This window comes from Carcharodon carcharias, chromosome 18 (genome assembly GCF_017639515.1).
Source record: "Carcharodon carcharias isolate sCarCar2 chromosome 18, sCarCar2.pri, whole genome shotgun sequence".
Lineage (NCBI taxonomy): Eukaryota > Metazoa > Chordata > Chondrichthyes > Lamniformes > Lamnidae > Carcharodon > Carcharodon carcharias.
Genome location: NC_054484.1, coordinates 13,162,067 through 13,180,434, shown reverse-complemented (window position 1 = coordinate 13,180,434; position 18,368 = coordinate 13,162,067). Strand labels below are relative to the sequence as shown.

Here is an 18,368-nt window from a genome sequence, read left to right as displayed (position 1 = left end):
TATCCCAGATCAATTCGTGCCTTTCTAAGTGACAGTTTATCCTGTCTCTCAGAATTGATTCCAATAATTTGGCCACTGCCGAAGTCAGACTGAGCGACCTATAATTTTCTGGCCTATCCCTTTAATCCTTTTTAAAATATTGGGACAGCATTCGCTCGTCGGTATCAAGTGAGGATTGAAAAATGACCCTCGGAGCATCTGTTATTTCTTCCCTGGCTTCCTTTCACAATCTGGGATACAATCCCTCTGGCCCTGGTGATTTATCCACCTTCAAGAATGCTTATTGTATCTAATATTTCACACTCTTCCTGTTTAACTAGAATGTCTGTATCATCCTTCTCCTTAGTGAAGACAGAGACAAAGTACTCATTGAGAACCCTGCCCACATCTTCAGCATCAATGCACAAGTTACCATATACAACTCTGATAGGCCCTACCCTTTCCTTAGTTGTCCTCTTGCTCGTGTGTGTGTGTGTATAGTTATAAGTGCTTCATTATAAAAGGGGCATTAAAATGACAGAACATCCAGGATAGATTAACTGGGGATGATGACAGGAGCTGAGAGGAAGTACTGACACTGTTTCTTTTAGAGCAGAGAAAGGTAATAGAGACTTTTATCATGATCCTCAAAGAGTGAATAGAGGAGAATTATTCCCTCTGGTTAGGGAGTTAGTGTCGAGAGGTTAGGAGAAAATTCCTCGGACTGAGTTCAAACACTTTGCCACTGACGCAAATAGCATAGCTTCTTTTAAGAGAAAAGAGGATAAAGAGAAAAGAGGATAAATATGTCGAGTGGAGGAAGATCAGAGCCTTGAAAGGGAATACATCAATTGGATTAGTTTGGAATGCTTTAGCAAAATGCCACCACTGATGTGATGGGCCGAATGCCCTCTTGCTGTGCAGCAAACCTGAGGGCCTGTGATTCCTGTCTCTTCTCCACCCCCACCCCACTTCCTTCCCCCCCCCCCCCCCCCCCCCCCCATATATTTCAGAAAAATAATCACTTCTGTATTCCATACTTTCCACTGATTATATTAGGCAATGTCATTGTTGGCCTCCCCTCTGTTTCATCAAAAGCAAAATACTGGAAATCTGAAATAACAGAAAATACTCAGCAGGTCAGACAACGTCTGTGGAGAGAAGAGCCAGAGTTAATGTTTCAGGTCAGTGACCTTTCCTCCAAATGAGAAGGTGTTAGATTTTAAGCAAGTACAGAGTGAGGAAAAATGGTTTTGGGGAAGGGGGAGGGCAGTGGAGAGAGGGGCATGTGGATAAAGGAGAAGGTCTGTGATAAGGTGGAAGGCTGGGGTGATGGAATAACAGGGGGTGATGGAATAACAGGGGGTGATGGAATAACAGGGGGTGATGGAATAACAGGGGATGATGGTGTGAGGTAGTAATGGGGCAAGGAAAGAAACAAAAAATGGGTCCAGAGGAGTTGTAAATATTTACTCAGAACAGCAGAGATGGAGGGGAAGCATGGGAAAATTCGGTGGTGGTATTGCAAAGGATCTCTGGGTCTGGTAATGTGGCAGATGAAATGCAGGCAGACTATAATGTCAGATAATGTGTACACATGTGCACATGCACACGCAACATGTGCACACGTGCACACACCCCACACAGTTTGGTGTTCATCTTCCACCAATCTGTTAGGCACAGAATTCCAAATCTTGTAGCATTAATTTTTAAAAAAGAAACTCCCCATCACTTTCTTCCCCCACCCCTCTCTAGATTTTTTTTTTACCAATTATCTTAAATCTGTTACCCCCCCCCCAGTTACCAATCCTTTTGCCCATTTCTTTTTTTCTTGGTCTATTAAAACCCGCCATTGTTTGGAACACCTCATTTAAGTCTCTTTCTCTGTTCTGTAACTGTGTGACTTTGAAGACAGGGGTGGGGGACAGCTCTGCACTTCCATTTTGTGGCCAAGTTTCAATGCAGTTAGTAGCAAAGCTGTGGTGTGCATTATTCAATCACCAAAAACCGTCAGGCTGACCTTTGAAGCACCTTTCAGTTAATGCAACTATTCAGTCCACTAATAAACTCGAAGAAACTTAGTGGAGCTGGCAGCTGCCAGAAACTTGATGTTTTACAGCTCAAGTATAAAGGACTCGGTGTGTAGCTTTGAAGTTAATGGATGGGGTTAGAGCTTAACACAGCAGGCGAATGCCTGGGTAACTTTTAACTGCAAAGTGGAATTGTAATTATGTTCAAATTGTGGGTAGGTTGGAGGGGGTGGGTGGCTTATGTGCTGTGCTTTGAAGAGCAGGAGAAATGAAGAGAATATTACAGGTGGAGGAAGTGGTCCATTGTGGGTGGGGGAGATGGAATTCATTACACTACTGGTGCTGTTGACATCAATACTCCACACAGATCGCGTTTTGAGTGTGTGGAGGAGGTTATAGAAAACTCATGGTCTGGGATTGGTGTGAAACTGGAAGGACCCCAAGCTGAATTTCTGATCTTGGCTGCCATGACAATAGAGATGAGGTACTTTGCCTTCGCATACTTGGCTTGTAGCTAGGGATATTATTTACAAGTCAGGACAAACAAATCTAAAAATTTATATCTGGAGAGATGTCTGGATTGCAGTGTTGATGTCTCCCTTTTGCTGTTAAAGGATGTGAAATTATCCTGGAGCACGGGGAGAGTGGCGACATGATCAATTGCAGATCTGAGGGTTAGGAGTTACAGGGAGCAGTCAGTCACTCTGGGACTCTCTCTGTTTGCCCTTCAAGATAAGGCTGAGGGATTATTTGGTTAAAGTATTTAAAGCTTCCAGATGCTGATGGACCGGTTGTGTATTTCCAGCATTTTGTGTTTCACGATGTCACAAAGTTTCTGGTTTTGAAGTAAAGGTTTATTGTTGGACCAAGTGGATGAAGTCAGCTCGGGTTCAGGCTCAGGGTGTTTCTGTTGAATGTTTTACCTCTGCGCTGTGGCTGTACCCAGCACGTGTGGGTCAGTCGATATCAAGTAGCCTAACACCAATTTGCATTTGTATAACGCCTTTAATGTAGCAAAATGACTCAAGGTACCTCACAGGGAGTGTAAAGTGGTTCAGAGGTCCTGAGGTTGCGAGAGGTGCTTTGGAAATGCAAATCTTACAGTGGCCAGGGAGGTGGGTGGGGACAATGGGGAGGTATCAGAGTTTGTGGTGCTTTCCAAAAACGTCGGTTTTGGTCTTTCCAATGTTGGAGCAAATGTTTGAAACCACATGTGATCTAACTGCCTTTTTCGTGTGGGTTCAGTTCTTTCACTGTATCGGTCATACACTTGTCTTGTGGTTTCTCGTCAACTTTGTAGGCTGGAGCCACGGGGTCTCAGCGAGGTGTGTTGTAGGCATATTGTAGAACTCGAGTAGGTTGGGAGATGCCATTGTGAGTTCCTCAGTCCAATACAAAGAAACACTGTGCGAGCAGCTCAATCGAGAGAATCAAAACAATACGTGGCTGAGCAGTATATCTGGTAGCATGTCCTGGGCTTGTCTGAAAGCAGGGCTGGCTGTTTTGTGCATAACTCTTCGATTTGGTTTGCTTGACTTTATTTTGAAAGGGGAAATGAAAGTATCAAACTTTTGCTCTGTACTGAGACAGTTGGCGTCAGATGGGTTTTTCCAGATATGTACAGCAGCTCATCCTGCCCAAGTTTCAGAAAGGGGATAAATAGTCCAGCATTCTGTTTCTCTATTACTGTTCCGCTCTATTACTGTTCCATAAGCGTAGCTTATAATTCTAGCCGGGCAACTCAAGGGTGTTATCAGGAAGCACTTGTTCACACAAAGGTTAGTAGAAACCTGGAACACTCTTTTCTCCCAAAAACTGTTGAACCTGGGGGGGCCAACTGACAATTTCAAAACTTAGATTGACAGAGTTTTGTTAGGTAACGATATTAAAGGTTAGCGAGCCAAAGTAGGTAAATGGTGTTAAGATACAGGTTTGTCATGATCTAATTGATTGGCAGAGTAGATTATGCAAAAGTAATTCAAAACCTTTAGAACTCACTGGTTAGGTCTCAACTGGAATATTGTGTTCAGTTGTGTGTGTCGCGTCTTTAGGTGCAGAAGTTGTTAACTATAATTGGACCAAGGGTGAGGGGCCTCCCTTAGATGAGAAGGCAAGATTTGTTCTCCTTAAAGCGGAGAAAGTTAAGAGATTTAATAGAAGTGTTCAAAATCATTAACTGCTTTGAAAGATTTAAGTAATGGTGGAAGGATGCTCGTTAACCAGAGGACACAGATTTAAGGTGATTAGCAAAAGTATCAGGCAACACGAGGAAAATAAATTTACGCAGCAACTTATGATCTGGTATGCACTGTCTGAAAGGGCGGGGGAAGCAGATTCAGTAGTAACTTCCCGAAGGGAATTGGACAAATGCTTGAATGGCGAACATTTGCAGAGCTCTGGGAAAGGAGCTGAGCAGTGGGACTGATTGGACAGCTCTGCCAAAGTGCTGGGATAGGAACTCAGCGCCAAATGATCTCCTTTGTTATATCATTCAGTGCTTCGAATGGACATGAGGGACTGAATGGCCTACTCTTGTTCCTGTGTGAGCCTTGCTGAAAAGTGTGGATGTCTGAATGCTGGGTTGAGGAGGGGATTTTGTTGAACCTGTGATTCTTCCCATTTCGAATAGTCCATGCAGCCCTTCTTAAAAGGAACCAGCAGCTGGGTTTGTTACAAGAAGGGGGCTGCTACCTTTGGGCCATATCACAGGATCTATTAGTGTTGTCAGATGAGGAGTCGGAGGACAGAGACGTTTTTCTTTCAACAAGCAAGCCTTTTATTCTTGGGAGAAGCATGTTTGGAGGCACTTCATCCTGGAAAGATGCGTGTAATATCTAGGGGGAGTGAAGAGGTTGGTATGTGCCCTCCTCCCCTTCGGCTTTCAATCTTGGGATTGCCCCTAATGTTCCCTCACCCTCCGTCCCAACTTGAAGAACGGCTTCTGCTATGACCATGGCTTTTGGGATTTTTCCACTATGCCCTTTTCTGGATCCTTAAGTCCGATTATGTGCCAACTTGTTGGGATATTCCTATTTGTTTCAAGCAAGCTGAAATTCCGAATACACTTACCCCCCATGTGTCTTCTAATAGTTGTATTAAGCAACCAGTTGTGACACACGTACAACATGGCACTTTGAGGTCCTGTATGTTTTTAGATCACGTTTCTCCCTCGTCCTGTCCTTCCTGCACCCTCTGAGCGCTGATCCTGACACAGTCAAATCCCACTCACCTATCTTCTTGCTGGCTAACCAGGCCAGCAACACCTCAATTTTAAAATTCTAATCCTTGTTCTCAAGCACCTTCGTGGCCTCGGCCTTTACCATCTCTGTTTCCCCTTCCAGTTCCATAACCCTCTGATACCCCTGTGCTCTTCCAATTATGTTCTCTTGAACATCCCTGATATTCATCACTCCAGCATCTGTGCTTTCAGCTGGCTCCCTCCCTGAATTCCCTCCATAAACCTCTCCACCCTTCCCTCATTCTTTAAGGCTCTGCTTTAAAATCTCTTTGACCAAGGTTTTTCCACCTGCCCTAATATTTCTGTGGATCAGTGTCAAATTTTGTGTGATAATGTTTCTGTGAAGTACCTTGGAATGGTTCAGCACATTAAAGGTGCTATAAAAATGCAAGTTATTGATCGGCATGATGAATACGAGAGCAGGCAGCAAATCTTGTCAACATCCTGGGGGGTTACCATTGAGCAGAAACTGAACTGGACCAGCCAGATAAATACCGTGGCTATACAAGAGCAGGTCAAAGGCTGAGAATTCTGCAGCGAGTAACTTATCTCCTGACTCCCTGAAGCCTATCCACCATCCACTTGGAACAAGTCAGGAGTGTGTTGGAATACTCTCCACTCGCCTGGATGAGTGCAGCTCCAACAGCACTCGAAGCTCAACATCATCCAGGACAAAGCAGCCCAATTGATTGGCATCCCATTCACCACCTCCAGCATTCACTCCCTCCACCACCAACACACAGTGGTGGCAGTGTGTACCATCTACAAGATGTATTGCAGCGACTCACCAAAGCTCCTTCGACAGTACCTTCCAAACTTGCGATATCTACCACCTAGAAGGATAAGGGCAGCTGACACATGGGAACACCACCACCTGGAAGTTCCCCTCCAAGCCCCACTCACCATCCTGACTTGGAAATATATCGGCCGTTCCTTCACTGTCGCTGGATCAAAATCCTGGAACTCCCTCCCTAACAGCACTGTGGGTGTACCTATACCACATGGACTGCAGCGGTTCAAGAAGGCAGCTCACCACCACCTTCTCAAGGGCAATTAGGGATGGGCAATAAAAGTACTGTCCTAACCAGTGACGCCCACATCTCGTGAAAGAATAATGAAAAGCAAATTTGAATGAGCGAAAACCCGTCAGACAAGCGAATACTGTCTTTCCTACTCTACATTTCAGTGTGACAGCTGTCTTCAAGTCTGAATGTGTGCTTTGACCAATAAATGTTTCAGATCAGCAGCTTTGTTTTTGGTTTTAAGCACATGGGCATATTCTGAGCTTGTATAACGAGCAATGTGTTACATTAAGATCTCCCCTGCCACACCCAGGAAAAAAAATCCCCATCTTGGCTCTTTTACATTGGGTGACTATTCTCCCATGGGGGGGGAGAAAGGTGATCTTAAAAAAAAATACACACAACATGGCCCTGCAGTCAGCTACATCCAACTGAACATGAATAAGTTGGAACAGCAACATTTGGGAGCAATGTTCTTTCTAAGCTTCATGGCTATGCAGCGAGACAGAACATGTCAAGTTGTGCAATCAATTTGCTGTGCATCAAAGGGCTCTGAAGGTATATCTCACTTCTAACTGGGAGTAGAGAGAAGTGCTTGAGGGAAGCGGTGACACTAGTTCCAGTAAACTGGAGGCAGTGGGGGTTGTGGATCCTCACTGAACCAATGCATTCCCAGCTCTGGGTTGGGCAACATCAAAAAAGTCTAGGGCACGAGAACAGTCTCTTAGCTGGGTTCTGTAATAGATTTAATGGGCTGAAAGGAAAGAGTGAAAATAACTACAAGTAGTTTCCTGATTGCAAGAAACTAAAACGTTAGAAGTTGAAATTGGGTTTTCTCAATGGCTGAAGTTTCTTTGTGCCCTTTAGAGGACTTAACTGATCTGGTGTTTAGTCCCTTGTCTTGATGAGGGTGTGATGCAGAGCCGATCCTCCAGATTGATACCAATGCTCAAAGGGTTAAATTGTGATGGTTTGCATATTTTTTTTTCACTTGTTCACAGGATGTGGGTGTTGCTGGCTAGGCCAGCTTTTATTGCCCATCCATAATTGCCCTTGTGATAGGGTAGAGTAGAAACGGCGAAACTGTTTCTTCCTGTCTGGGGGAATTGAAGAACAAGGGGACGTATCTTAAAATCAGAATGAGGCCATATCCTGTTCCAAGTCCTATTTTCTTTTTTGCTTCACTTTTCCCCTTCTGTAAATGTTAACGTAACCCACAGTCAGTTACCAAGTTCTGGCGGTCATCCAATAACTCAATGAAGTGGCCATTCATCAGGGTGAAGCTCAGTTTGTGGTGGTAGAATATTAGAAACCATCAAGATCTTGTTCTTGTCTGAACAGGAGGAGGTGGTGGTGTAATGGTAATGTCACTTAACTAATAATCAGCAGCTGAGGATGGTACTCTGGGGACATGGGTTCAGATCCCACCATGGCAGCTGGTGGAATTTCAAATCAATTTAATTAAACTGATAAATTTTAATAAATCTGGAATATAAAGCTAGGCTTCGTAATGTGACCATGACAATCATCATTGATTGTTGTTTAAAAACCCATCTGTTCACTCATGTCCTTTAGGCAAAGTAACCTGGTATCCTTATCTGGTCTGGCCCACAGCAAAGTGGTTGACTCTTAAATGCCCTCTGAAATAGCCTAACAAGCCATTCAGTTCAAGGGCAATTAAGGATGGGCAGCCAATGTTGGCCTTGCCAGTGACACCCATATCCCATTAAAGAGTAAAGATGAAAAATGTCTACACATGCATTTTATAGCTGGGATCATTGTGGTAACCAGCAGCAGGGACTGTCTGATATCCCCACATTGAATCTTTATAATTCCTACCATTGCCAATTGTAGCTGTCCTGACTGTTGGACCTGTTGAGATCATCTACTGCTTCACAGACCAAGATTGAGCCAAGGGCTGGTTGGAAACACTTTCCACTGGCTGGAGGATTGGTAACCAGAGGATGCAGGTTTAGATTTGCGAAAGGAAAATGTGAAGAGATTAGGTATTTTTTGGCAGAGAGTTATGATCCGGAATGCACTGCTTAAAAGTGGTGGAAGCAGATCTAAGAGCAATTTTCAAAACAAAATTACAAACATACTTGAAAGGGTAAAAATTTCGGGGCTACGGGAAAAGAGTAGAGAGTAGTGGGAATAATCAGATAGTTCTTTAAAAGAACTGGAATAGACACAATGGTCCAAATGCTGCCCTTCTGGGCTGTAGGATTCTATGGTGCGGCTCAATCTCGTGCTACACTGGAATGTCCTTTAATTTTCAGTCTTAGTAGGTGTTGTACCTGGAGTTTCCTGAGAGTAAGAGTGGCGACGCTGCGAGCTCTGGGCAGCTTGAAGCACAGCTATACAGTTGTTGAATTTGTGCACAGCACGAATGTGATGATGCACTCTGACAGTTCTGGAGCCACATCTGGCTCTTTAGCATCTCATTTGTGGACCCACCCTTTTCCAGTGAATCGCAGTAATGTGGGAAAAGCCTCGAAAAATAAATTGCCGAGACAAGAGCTGTATTTTTATTGTGGGGGCCAAAAGCTGATGAGTTTTGCCGCGCAGCTTCAAATGATTATTTTAAAGAAAAAACATCATTCCTGCTTGACTGGTATTGCTACAGTGGACGCTACATTGTGGTTATAGGTAATGGCTTTGGTTCAAAGAACAAGATTTTATGATTGTGGCCAGTTCTAATATAGCCAAGGTGATAAATTATTCTGAATGTGCTATTGGAACCTTTTTTTTGCAAGAATCAATAGCCATAAAAGTTGTCTTAATTGTACCCATTTCTAAGTTATAGTTTGCTTTAAAGATAAATTATAATTTTGTCATTGAAGTTTAAAAGTCAAATAATGCAAAAATCAAAATTGGGCCAAGTATTTGGTTTAGAAGTGCTGAATTTTCATCTTGTGGTTCCTGTTGATCCTTTATTTCAGCAAATTGTTTCAAAAGGCCTCTTCAGGTGACAGGAGGTTGCTGGCCCCTGGGCTATGAACAGCATGGGTACTCTGGCCAGCGGCAATGAGTCATATCCTTCACGGCATTGAAACTGAGGATTACAATGAAGCATAATAAGCGTGTGAAATTTTTGCCCAGTTCCTGCTTGAACTGTATAAATGACCCTTTAGATTTCCTTCTTCCAAATTGGGCTGCGTCTGCAGGGATCAATCGGAGTCCTGTAACGCCAGGGTGGAGTATTTGGTGTTTGCAAGTCTGTCGACTGGTGGGTGGCAACGGAGAGAATCATTTATGATGAATTAAGAGGATTACGTGAGAAACACTGCAGTCGACTGGCTTAACTGGGTGTTCCTTGTTTGTTCTCTGCAATGTGTTACCAATAGGCCCAGTGACAAAACTGCAGCCTGCTCTTCTGACTATCCTTTGTGCCAATTTTTATTGACTCCCAGGACACAGGTCTTGTGTTTGCCCCACTCCTGTTAGCCCCAACATAAGAGTATCACCTCTGCATCCACGTAACGCATCTTTCAGATGTGATATTAAACAAAGGCCTCCGCCTGTCCTCTTAGGTGGATGTAGAAGATCCCCCGGCATTATCTTTTGAACAAGAGCAGGGGAGTTCTTCCCAATTCCCTGGGTAAGTATTTGTCCCTCGTTCAACATTGCTAAAAACAGATGTTCTTGTCATTAACATGTTGCTGTTTGTAGGAGCTTGCTGTGTGCAAATTGGCTGCCATGTTTCCTATGTTACAACAGTGACTTTACTGTCAAAAGTATTTGATTAATTGGGCAGCTCTTTGGGATGCCCTGAGATTATGGAAGGCGCTATATAAATACAAATTCTACTTTAACTTCACCATCATTACAACCTGTTTTTCGTGAGATGGTGTGTAACTTGATACAAAATTACAGACTTTTTCCAAGCATAGAGTTGGGACTCCTGCAGACACATCTACGTAACCTTGGCTGGCATTTCACTGAAGTCCTGAGGGAGTTTATGTTGGTGGAGGCCTTTGGATGAGATATCAAACTGAGGTGTGGGGGGAGGCGGGGGGGAGGGGGTCCTGTCGGCCTGAGGAGGAGGAAGTAGAAGTTTCCCCTGACGCTATTCAAAAGAAAGCATGACCAGCAATTCTTACTTAACCAACATCACCAAAAATCAGATGAATTGGCTGTTCCCTCATTTGTGGATGTGGGAGTTTGTTCATGTTATTTACTGCTGGTACCCATGTGGCAGTGACTGTACTTCAATACCTAATTCACTGGAGGTGAAGCACTGTTGGACAAGCTGAGGGATACAAGGCACTGCGCTGACAGTCTTGAACCTAAGCTATGATTTAATCCTCATCACGGAATGAATAATGTGATCTCCAAGTGGCTGTTTAAAATTTTTAAACTCCCTTCCCATTGACAGGATTTTAACATTTAGTCACCATGAACTATAGTGAACCCATTAATGCCGAAGTTAAAAAAATTGGTGCTCTTGTTCCAAGCAGACGTTGATGGTTTAGGCAGTTTGTCAAACTCCCAAAATCTCTAAACTAATGTCTATTTGACGTTTTTAAATGAATCCCAGACTAATACCAGCTAGAGCAGGGTTGCTCAAAGGAGGTTAAGGTACAATGGGCTTGTGTATAATGGTGTCAAGAGGATCTTGTTTCATCACCACCTCTGACTCTTACTTTTATCTGCATTGAAATTTCAAGCTAAAATAGCTCATGTGAATGGTTATCTGTTCGGCTAGCCTTCCCCCCCCCCCTCATCCCCCAGTGCGCACTCGCACCTCTTGCTTTCTTTTTCTCCACCCTCCTCCCCAAACCCCTGCTTGTTCTATCTTGCTATGTTGAGTCTATAACACAGAAAGACCATTTGACCAAACTAGTCTGTACTGGAACTTATGGTCCACATGAGTCCCTTCATGCCCATCTCACCCTCTTGCCCAATCAAAATATTCTTCTATTCCTTTCTCCCTTGTGCTTATCAAAACTTCCCCCAAAATGCATCTCAGTTGTTTACCTCAACTGGTGAAGAAGCTTCTCCAGGATTCCCAATGTGGATTGGTTGGTGACTATTTTACATTGAAATTGCCCTTAGGTTAACACACCCCCAATAAGTGGAAGTGTTTTCCCTGCAGCTACCTAGCAAACTCTTGCATAATTTAAAATATACTCTATTGGGTTACTATTCAGTCTTTTCTTCTCAAAAAAGAACTCCTGCCTTTTGGTGACTGAAGCTTTGATTTATAAAGGCATATATTTCCATCAATCTGTCAGAAGCTTTACAGCATGAAAATTCTTCACCTGTCAATGCAAGTGTTGTTGGCAGGTTGCCTTACATTGAGGTGGTAGCTTATTATGGTGAACCGCTTCCTGTTCCCCAGTGTTCTATTAAGGAGCAGTGGGGGAGAGTTGATGGTTAGTGATCCTGAGCACAAGCCTTGGCTTTGCTTTTTTTTTAATGCTCATCCTCCTCCTCCTCTTCAGAACCCAAGGGGCACTGACACTAACTTCAAATGCTGGAACTAAGCTTAGTTCACTCTGCAGAAACCTGGAATCTAACCTGATCTTGGGAGTCCCACACCTTCAAAGGTGCCATCCTTCAGATAAGACATTAAACTGAGGCCTTGCCTTCCCCCGTCGCTGTTTAGGGACCTTGCTGTGTGGAATTGGTCGGCACATTTCCTCCATTTTAACATTGACTACTCCAAAAGCATTGCTGAAAAAAGAGACATGCTTAAGTTTTCACTAAGATAAAAGAAAAAAAAACTGCGGATGCTGGAAATCCAAAACAAAAACAAAAAGACCTGGAAAAACTCAGCAGGTCTGGCAGCATCGGTGGAGAGGGACACAGTTAACGTTTCGAGTCTGAATGACTCTTCCACAGAACTAAGTAAAAATAGAAAAGAGGTGAAATATAAGATTTCGTCTTGCAGTCATCGGGGCACTCGCAAGAATACCAGTATAAGGGGAAAACCAACAATTTATATTGCATTATGAAGAGGGTGTGATTGGTTGACATGTGGCATTGTCATGGAGAATGTACTACTGATGGTGACTGACAATTAATTGCCAAGTACCATCAGTGTTGCATTCTCCATGACAATGTCACTTGTCAACCAATCAGCACTCTCTTCACATACAGTATAAATTGTTGTCTTCCCCTTATATTGATACTCTCGTGAGGGCCCTAATGAGTGGAAAAGCTTCGACATGTCCCTTTTTTTTCAGCAATACTTAAGTTCTGTACTCCAAACGACTACTCCAAAAGTACTTCATGGCTATGAAATGGTTAGGGATATCTTGAGGTGGTGAGTGCACTTGATAAACGCAATTTTGTTTTTGTTTTTTGTGGCGCATGCCTTAAGATAGCACCATTCCGCACCAAGCCCGCAGCACGGACCATAACGTTACTGTTTATTCAACAGGTGACATTGAGTTAACCCTTGACATTCTTGTGAAACACTTCCTGGGGATATATTTTAATATGACTGCTAAAATAAGCCATGTTTTCAGCTGTGTGATCTAATCCGCAGTTGCAGTTGAAGTTGCCTTTGGGCGATTATTCTGCTTGATGCATCATGTCGCTTTGTTTGCTGTTTTCAGACTCGCTATGAACGAGGAGCAGTTTGTTAACATTGACCTAAATGATGACAATATCTGCGGCGTCTGTAAGCTTGAGACTGCGAAGGAGATGCTTTCGTTTTGCCACGTCTGCTTTGAGCTCAGCATCGAAGGTAGGGGTAATACCTGGGGTGTGATGAGAGGGAACCTATTTATCTATACTCTAGACTTGGCAAATAAAACAAGAGCCCGGAATGAAGTCCCGGTCAATCAGCATCTGATGAAAGGAATAGCACAGGGACAGAAGGAGGCTGTCCCACAGACCTGTTCCACCATTCAATTAGATTATAAATTTCTCCCAATTTCTCTATTGGATTTATTTGTTAATACCTTATGTTTATGGCCACACTTCTGGTCTTGCCCAGAACACTCAAGTTAAGCATTTAACATGTAAATATTTAAGTAAACTGGCCGTACCTAATAGTGCAGGATTGCCATGGGCACAGGCACATGCAGGCCCTCCAACAGCAATTGGAGAAGTTGCAGAGTGCCAGCCCCAAATTGCCCCATGTCCTTAGACTTCAGCTCCAGGTGCAGGGATTCGGGGGATGAAAAGGTGGCTAAATTCCTTTTAAAAATTCACTGACAGAGGGAAGGACACTGTGCTGCGTTATTCTCATGGCAAGTCACTCAAACAAGGCATTGTTCGACAAAAATGTTAAAGATTTACCATGCCATCTGTGCAATGTTAAGAAAAGTGAGATGGCTGATAACTCTCTTTAAGGGACCAAGATTGAAAATGTTTAAACCAGGCCCCTGTGTTAAGATCAGTTCCTGCTTTGGTACCATTTTGTGTCAATCCAAAATCTTCCCATTGAATACCGCAAAGTGGAGCACAGTGCACAAGTGCACATCTTCGGAGCTTTTTGAAAGTGCTTTACCTAGAACCTGGTCCCCAGACGTGACATTTAAACATTTCTTGTCAGGAGCTCTTTCGGAGGCATATTGGACAAAGGTATCTCCCCTGAAGCATTGCAGAACAAAGGATCCAGGCATTAGCCCTTCACCCAGATGGTTGTGGTTGGTCTCAGTCAGTTGGGAAGCTGCAACTGACCTCAAGACCTCTCTAAACTGGGGGAGGAAAAATAAAAATAAGGTTCTTACTGCGGACAAATTATGGACAGTATGTGTGTGTGCGGGGTGCACATGTGCATGCCGACATTTATTGGCCATCACGGCCCTTGAACGTTGTGGCGATCTTATGGTCCATTGTAGTGGTTGTGTTGCGCCTAAATGGCCTGCTGGGCTATTTCAGAGGGAAATTAAACATCAGCCAGATTGATGTGGATCGGGGGTCACTTACAGATGGCAGGTTTCCTTCTGTTAAAAGGTCATTAGTGACGCGGATGGGTTTTTATGACAAGCCAGCAGTTTCAAAGCCACCATTACTGAGACTAGCTTTCCTTATTCCAGACTTATCTAATTAGCTGAATTTAAATTCCCCAGCTGCTCTGGTGGGCTTAGAATTCATGTCTCCAGGTGAGTGTTCCAGGTCTCTGGATCACCAGTCCAGTAAAATAACCACTGTGCTGCAGTACTCTGTTCCTGTTTCTAAGCGATTCCTATGGCAGAGTGAACCTGCTGGTACTTTCAAGACAAGTTGCAGCGGAGCCTTGTACAAAGGCCTTCAGGCAGTGTGAAATCGTACCTGCTGTACCAGTCACCACCTGTCAGGTATTGAAGAATGCAAATTGGCTGCAAAAACAGCCCACAATTTGTTTGGTGTATACGAGGTCATCGGAGAAATTGGATTTTCCTGTTTTCAATTCCTGGGATTTTTAATCTTCTAAAGTACCTCTATTTTTAAATTGTCACTCATGTTTTGTACAAGGTTAAGCTTTGTAAACAGTCAGTCACCGTGACCTTCTGTTGTATAGAGGGAGCTGGCCCTTTCACGGTGACTGTGGTGTATGCGGTTTCCTGTTTTTATAAATATTCTTTGGTACAATATTTCACTTTTTGCTAAGCAGATTTGCGACTGAGTAACCAAAGCAAATGATCATGAGGTGTTGTCAGTATGATTTTAGTAACTTATGTCAGCATCTCCTGTTCCATCAGCACCTCAAATATAAAATTTGCATCCTTTTTTTCAAATCTGATCATGGCTTTGCCCCTCTGTAACTTACCATAACTTCCCTAGATCTCTGTGCCCTTCCAATCCTGACCTCTAGTGCATCCATAATTTTCGTTGCTCCATCATTGGAAACTGTGCTTTCGACTCTCTAAGCTCAGGAGTTCCCTCCCACGTCCTCTCCATCTTTGGCCTCCTTGAAGATGCTCCTTAAAACCCACCTCTTTGAGCAAGCTTTGGTTTATGTATCCTTATCGTGCTTGGTGTCAAATGTTGTTTGATAACACTCCTCTGAAGCCCATCCGTGGGTAAATTTTTAAAAATTCATTTATGGGATGTGGGCTAGGCCAGCATTTATTGCCCATCCCCAATTGCCCTTGAGAAGGTCGTGGTGAGCCTCCTTCTTGAACCGCTGCAGTCCCTGTGGTGTAGGTATACCCACAGTGCTGTTAGAGAGGGAGTTCCAGGATTTTGACCCAGTGACAGTGAAGGAACGGCAATATATTTCCAAATCAGGATGGTGAGTGACTTGGGGGGGAACTTCCAGGTGGTGGTGGCCCCATGTGTCTGCTGTCCTTGTCCTTCTAGATGGTAGCTTTCATCGGTTTGGAAGGTGCTGTTGAGCCTTGGTGATTTCCTGCAAAGAATCTTGTAGTTGGTACACACTGCTGCTGTGTATCGGTGGTGGACAGAGTGAATGTTTGTGGATGGGGTGCCAATCAAATGGGACTGCTTTGTTCTGGATGGTGTCGAATCTCTTGAATGTTGTGGGAGCTGCACTCATCCAGGCCAGTGGGGAGTATTCTATCACACTCCTGACTTGTGCCTTGTAGATGGTGGACAAGCTTTGGGAGTCCAGAGGTGAATTTTCAAATTTAATGAAGCTGGACATGTTGATGGTGAAATTGCACTTTTCAGTCCTGAAATATCTTTCCAAAAAGTAAGGCAACCAGAAATCAGTCTTCGGAGGTCAATTTATTTGCTTTCCCCCATCCGTTGCTAAACTACACTTGCTGCCTGAACGACTCTGTACCAATATCAAGAACACTCAAAATTTATCAAATATCAGACAAATACTGACAAGTAGGAAAGGATATAAGAACATAAGAAATAGGAGCAGGAGTAGGCCATTCAGCCCCTCAAGCCTGCCCCACCATTCAGTAAGATCGTGGCTGATCTGCCCCAGGCCTCAGCTCCTCTTTCGTGCCAACACCTCATAGCCCTCAACTCCCCGATATTTCAAAAATCTATCTACCTCCTCTTTAAATATTTTCAGTGATCTAGCCTCCACAACTCTCTGGGGTAGAGAATTCCAGACACTCACTACCCTCTGAGAGAAGAAATTCCTTCGCACCTCAGTTTTAAATGACTGTCCCCTTATTCTGTAACTCTGTCCCCTAAGTCGTGAATCCTCCACTAATGGAAACATCTTCTCAACATCTACCCTGTCAAGCCCCCTCAGAATCTTGTACATTTCAATAAGATCACCCCTCATTGTTCTAAACTCTAATGAATAAAGGCCTAACCTGTTTAGCCATTCTTGATATGTCAACCCCTTCATCCCAGGAATCAACCTAGTGAATGTCTTTTGAACTGCCTCTAATGCCTTTCTTTAATACGGGGACCAAAACTGTGCACAGTACTCCAGGTACAGCCTCACTAACACCGTGTACAGTTGTAACAAGACTTCCCTATTTTTAAACTTCAATCCCCTAGCAAAAAAGGCCAACATTCCAATTGCCTTCTTACTTGCTGTACCTGCATGCTAACTTTTTGTGTTTTGCGCACTCGAGCACCCAGATCCATCTGTGCTGCACTTTTTTGAAGTACCTCTCTCTTTGAATAATAGTCTGCCTTTTGACCCTTCTTTACCAAAACCGCGTTGACTCTGTTAGATTGTGTTAAGCTTTTCTAAATGTCCCGCTATTTCTTCCTTAATAATGGACTAACTGGTGCAATGAGCCTGCCCAACACTCATAGCTCACCTCAGACTTTCCTATATTAAACGCCATCTGCCAAGTTTTTGCCCACTCACTCAACCTACCTATATCCCTTTGCAGATTCCTTATGCCCTCATCAAAACATGCCTTCCCACCTATTTTTGTATCATCAGCACATTTGGATACATTACAATATAGGTAGTAAATAATTGAGGCCCTAGGACTGATCCTTGTGGCACTCCACTAGATGCGTATTTCCAACCTGAAAAAGAACCATTAATCCGGATTCTCTGTCTTCTGTGTTACCAATCTTCAATCCATGCTAATACATTACCTCCAATACCGTGAGCTCCTATCTTGTGCAATAACCTTTTGTGTGGCACCTTATCGAATGCCTTTGGAGATCAAAATACAGCACATCTACTGGTTCCCCTTTATCAATTCTGCTTGTTATATCCTCAAAGAACTCTAGCAAATTCGTCAAACATGATTTCCCTTTCACAAAACCACGTTGACTCTGTTAGATTGTGTTAACTTTTCTAAATGTCCTGCTATTTCTTCCTTAATAATGGACTAGCTGGTACAATGAGCCTGTCTGACAATCGTAGCTGGTTTATTGTAGCTGAACACTCCCTTCCCCTGTCCTTCTACAGCCATGTTATCTGCGGGAGACAAAAGCTCCAGCAAAATGCACTAGTAAAAATTCCTCTCTACCCGCCCCCCATGAGACCAAAATGAGTCCAGGACATCACATAGACCAAGTGTCACTTGTGACGCTTACCTTTACATAGTGCAATCTTTTGCCCCAGACAAGAACCAATCCAACTTGAAGGTGATACAGAGTTGGTACCTATAAGACCAGCCAACATTACTTTTTATTCTTTCATGGGATGTGGGCATTGCTGGCAAGGCCAGCATTTGTTGTCCATACCTAATAACCCTTGAGCTGAGTGGCTTGTTAGGTCATTTCAGAGGCTGATTAAGGGTCAACCATAACTCTGTGGCCAGACCAGGTAAGGACGGCAGATTTCCTTTCCCAAAGAACATTACTGGATCAGATGGGCTTTTATGGCAGTCGGTAGTCAGTGTCACCATGAGTGCCGCTAGCTTTCAATTCCAGATTTTATTATCTGAATCTTAAATTCCACTAGTTGAGGTGGTGAGATTTGAACACACGACCCCAGAACATTAGCCTGGGCCTCTGGATTACTAGTCTAGTTACATTACAGCTATGCCACTGTCTGTCTTCGCCACATACCGATTAACTAGTATAATGACCTTCTTTCAAGAATTGGTAGAGAGTTATAAACAGTAATGTAAGAAGGCAATGAAACTGATTAAGGGTCTGACGTTGAATATCTTTCAACTGGTCTTTAGTGTGCTACATGCTACATTACATTGTTGGTATGCTGTTTATACGACACATTGTGACTAGTCGTGCATGTTTAACATTGGCTGTTGGCTGAACCTGGCAATTTTTGTTCCAGTAAGTGATGTTTCTAAA

The 18,368-nt window shown here is 43.5% G+C and overlaps 1 protein-coding gene across 6 annotated transcripts in view; it reads left to right on the top strand.

The window, feature by feature from the left end:
• The window catches only part of c18h21orf91 (chromosome 18 C21orf91 homolog), a 47,927-nt gene that overhangs the window by 6,873 nt on the left and 22,686 nt on the right, over positions 1-18,368 (top strand). For 3 of the 6 annotated variants that reach the window (XM_041211784.1, XM_041211786.1, XM_041211782.1), the window contains one exon: positions 12,836-12,966. The exons of 1 other annotated variant lie outside the window; for it this stretch is intronic. In XM_041211784.1, the coding sequence (XP_041067718.1) occupies positions 12,843-12,966 (124 nt within the window). In that variant the 5' untranslated portion in view covers positions 12,836-12,842. Of the gene's footprint in view, positions 1-1,038; positions 1,164-9,816; positions 9,871-12,835; positions 12,967-18,368 lie in introns of those variants that run through there. 2 more of the 6 variants (XM_041211783.1, XM_041211785.1) reach the window with 2 other exon arrangements.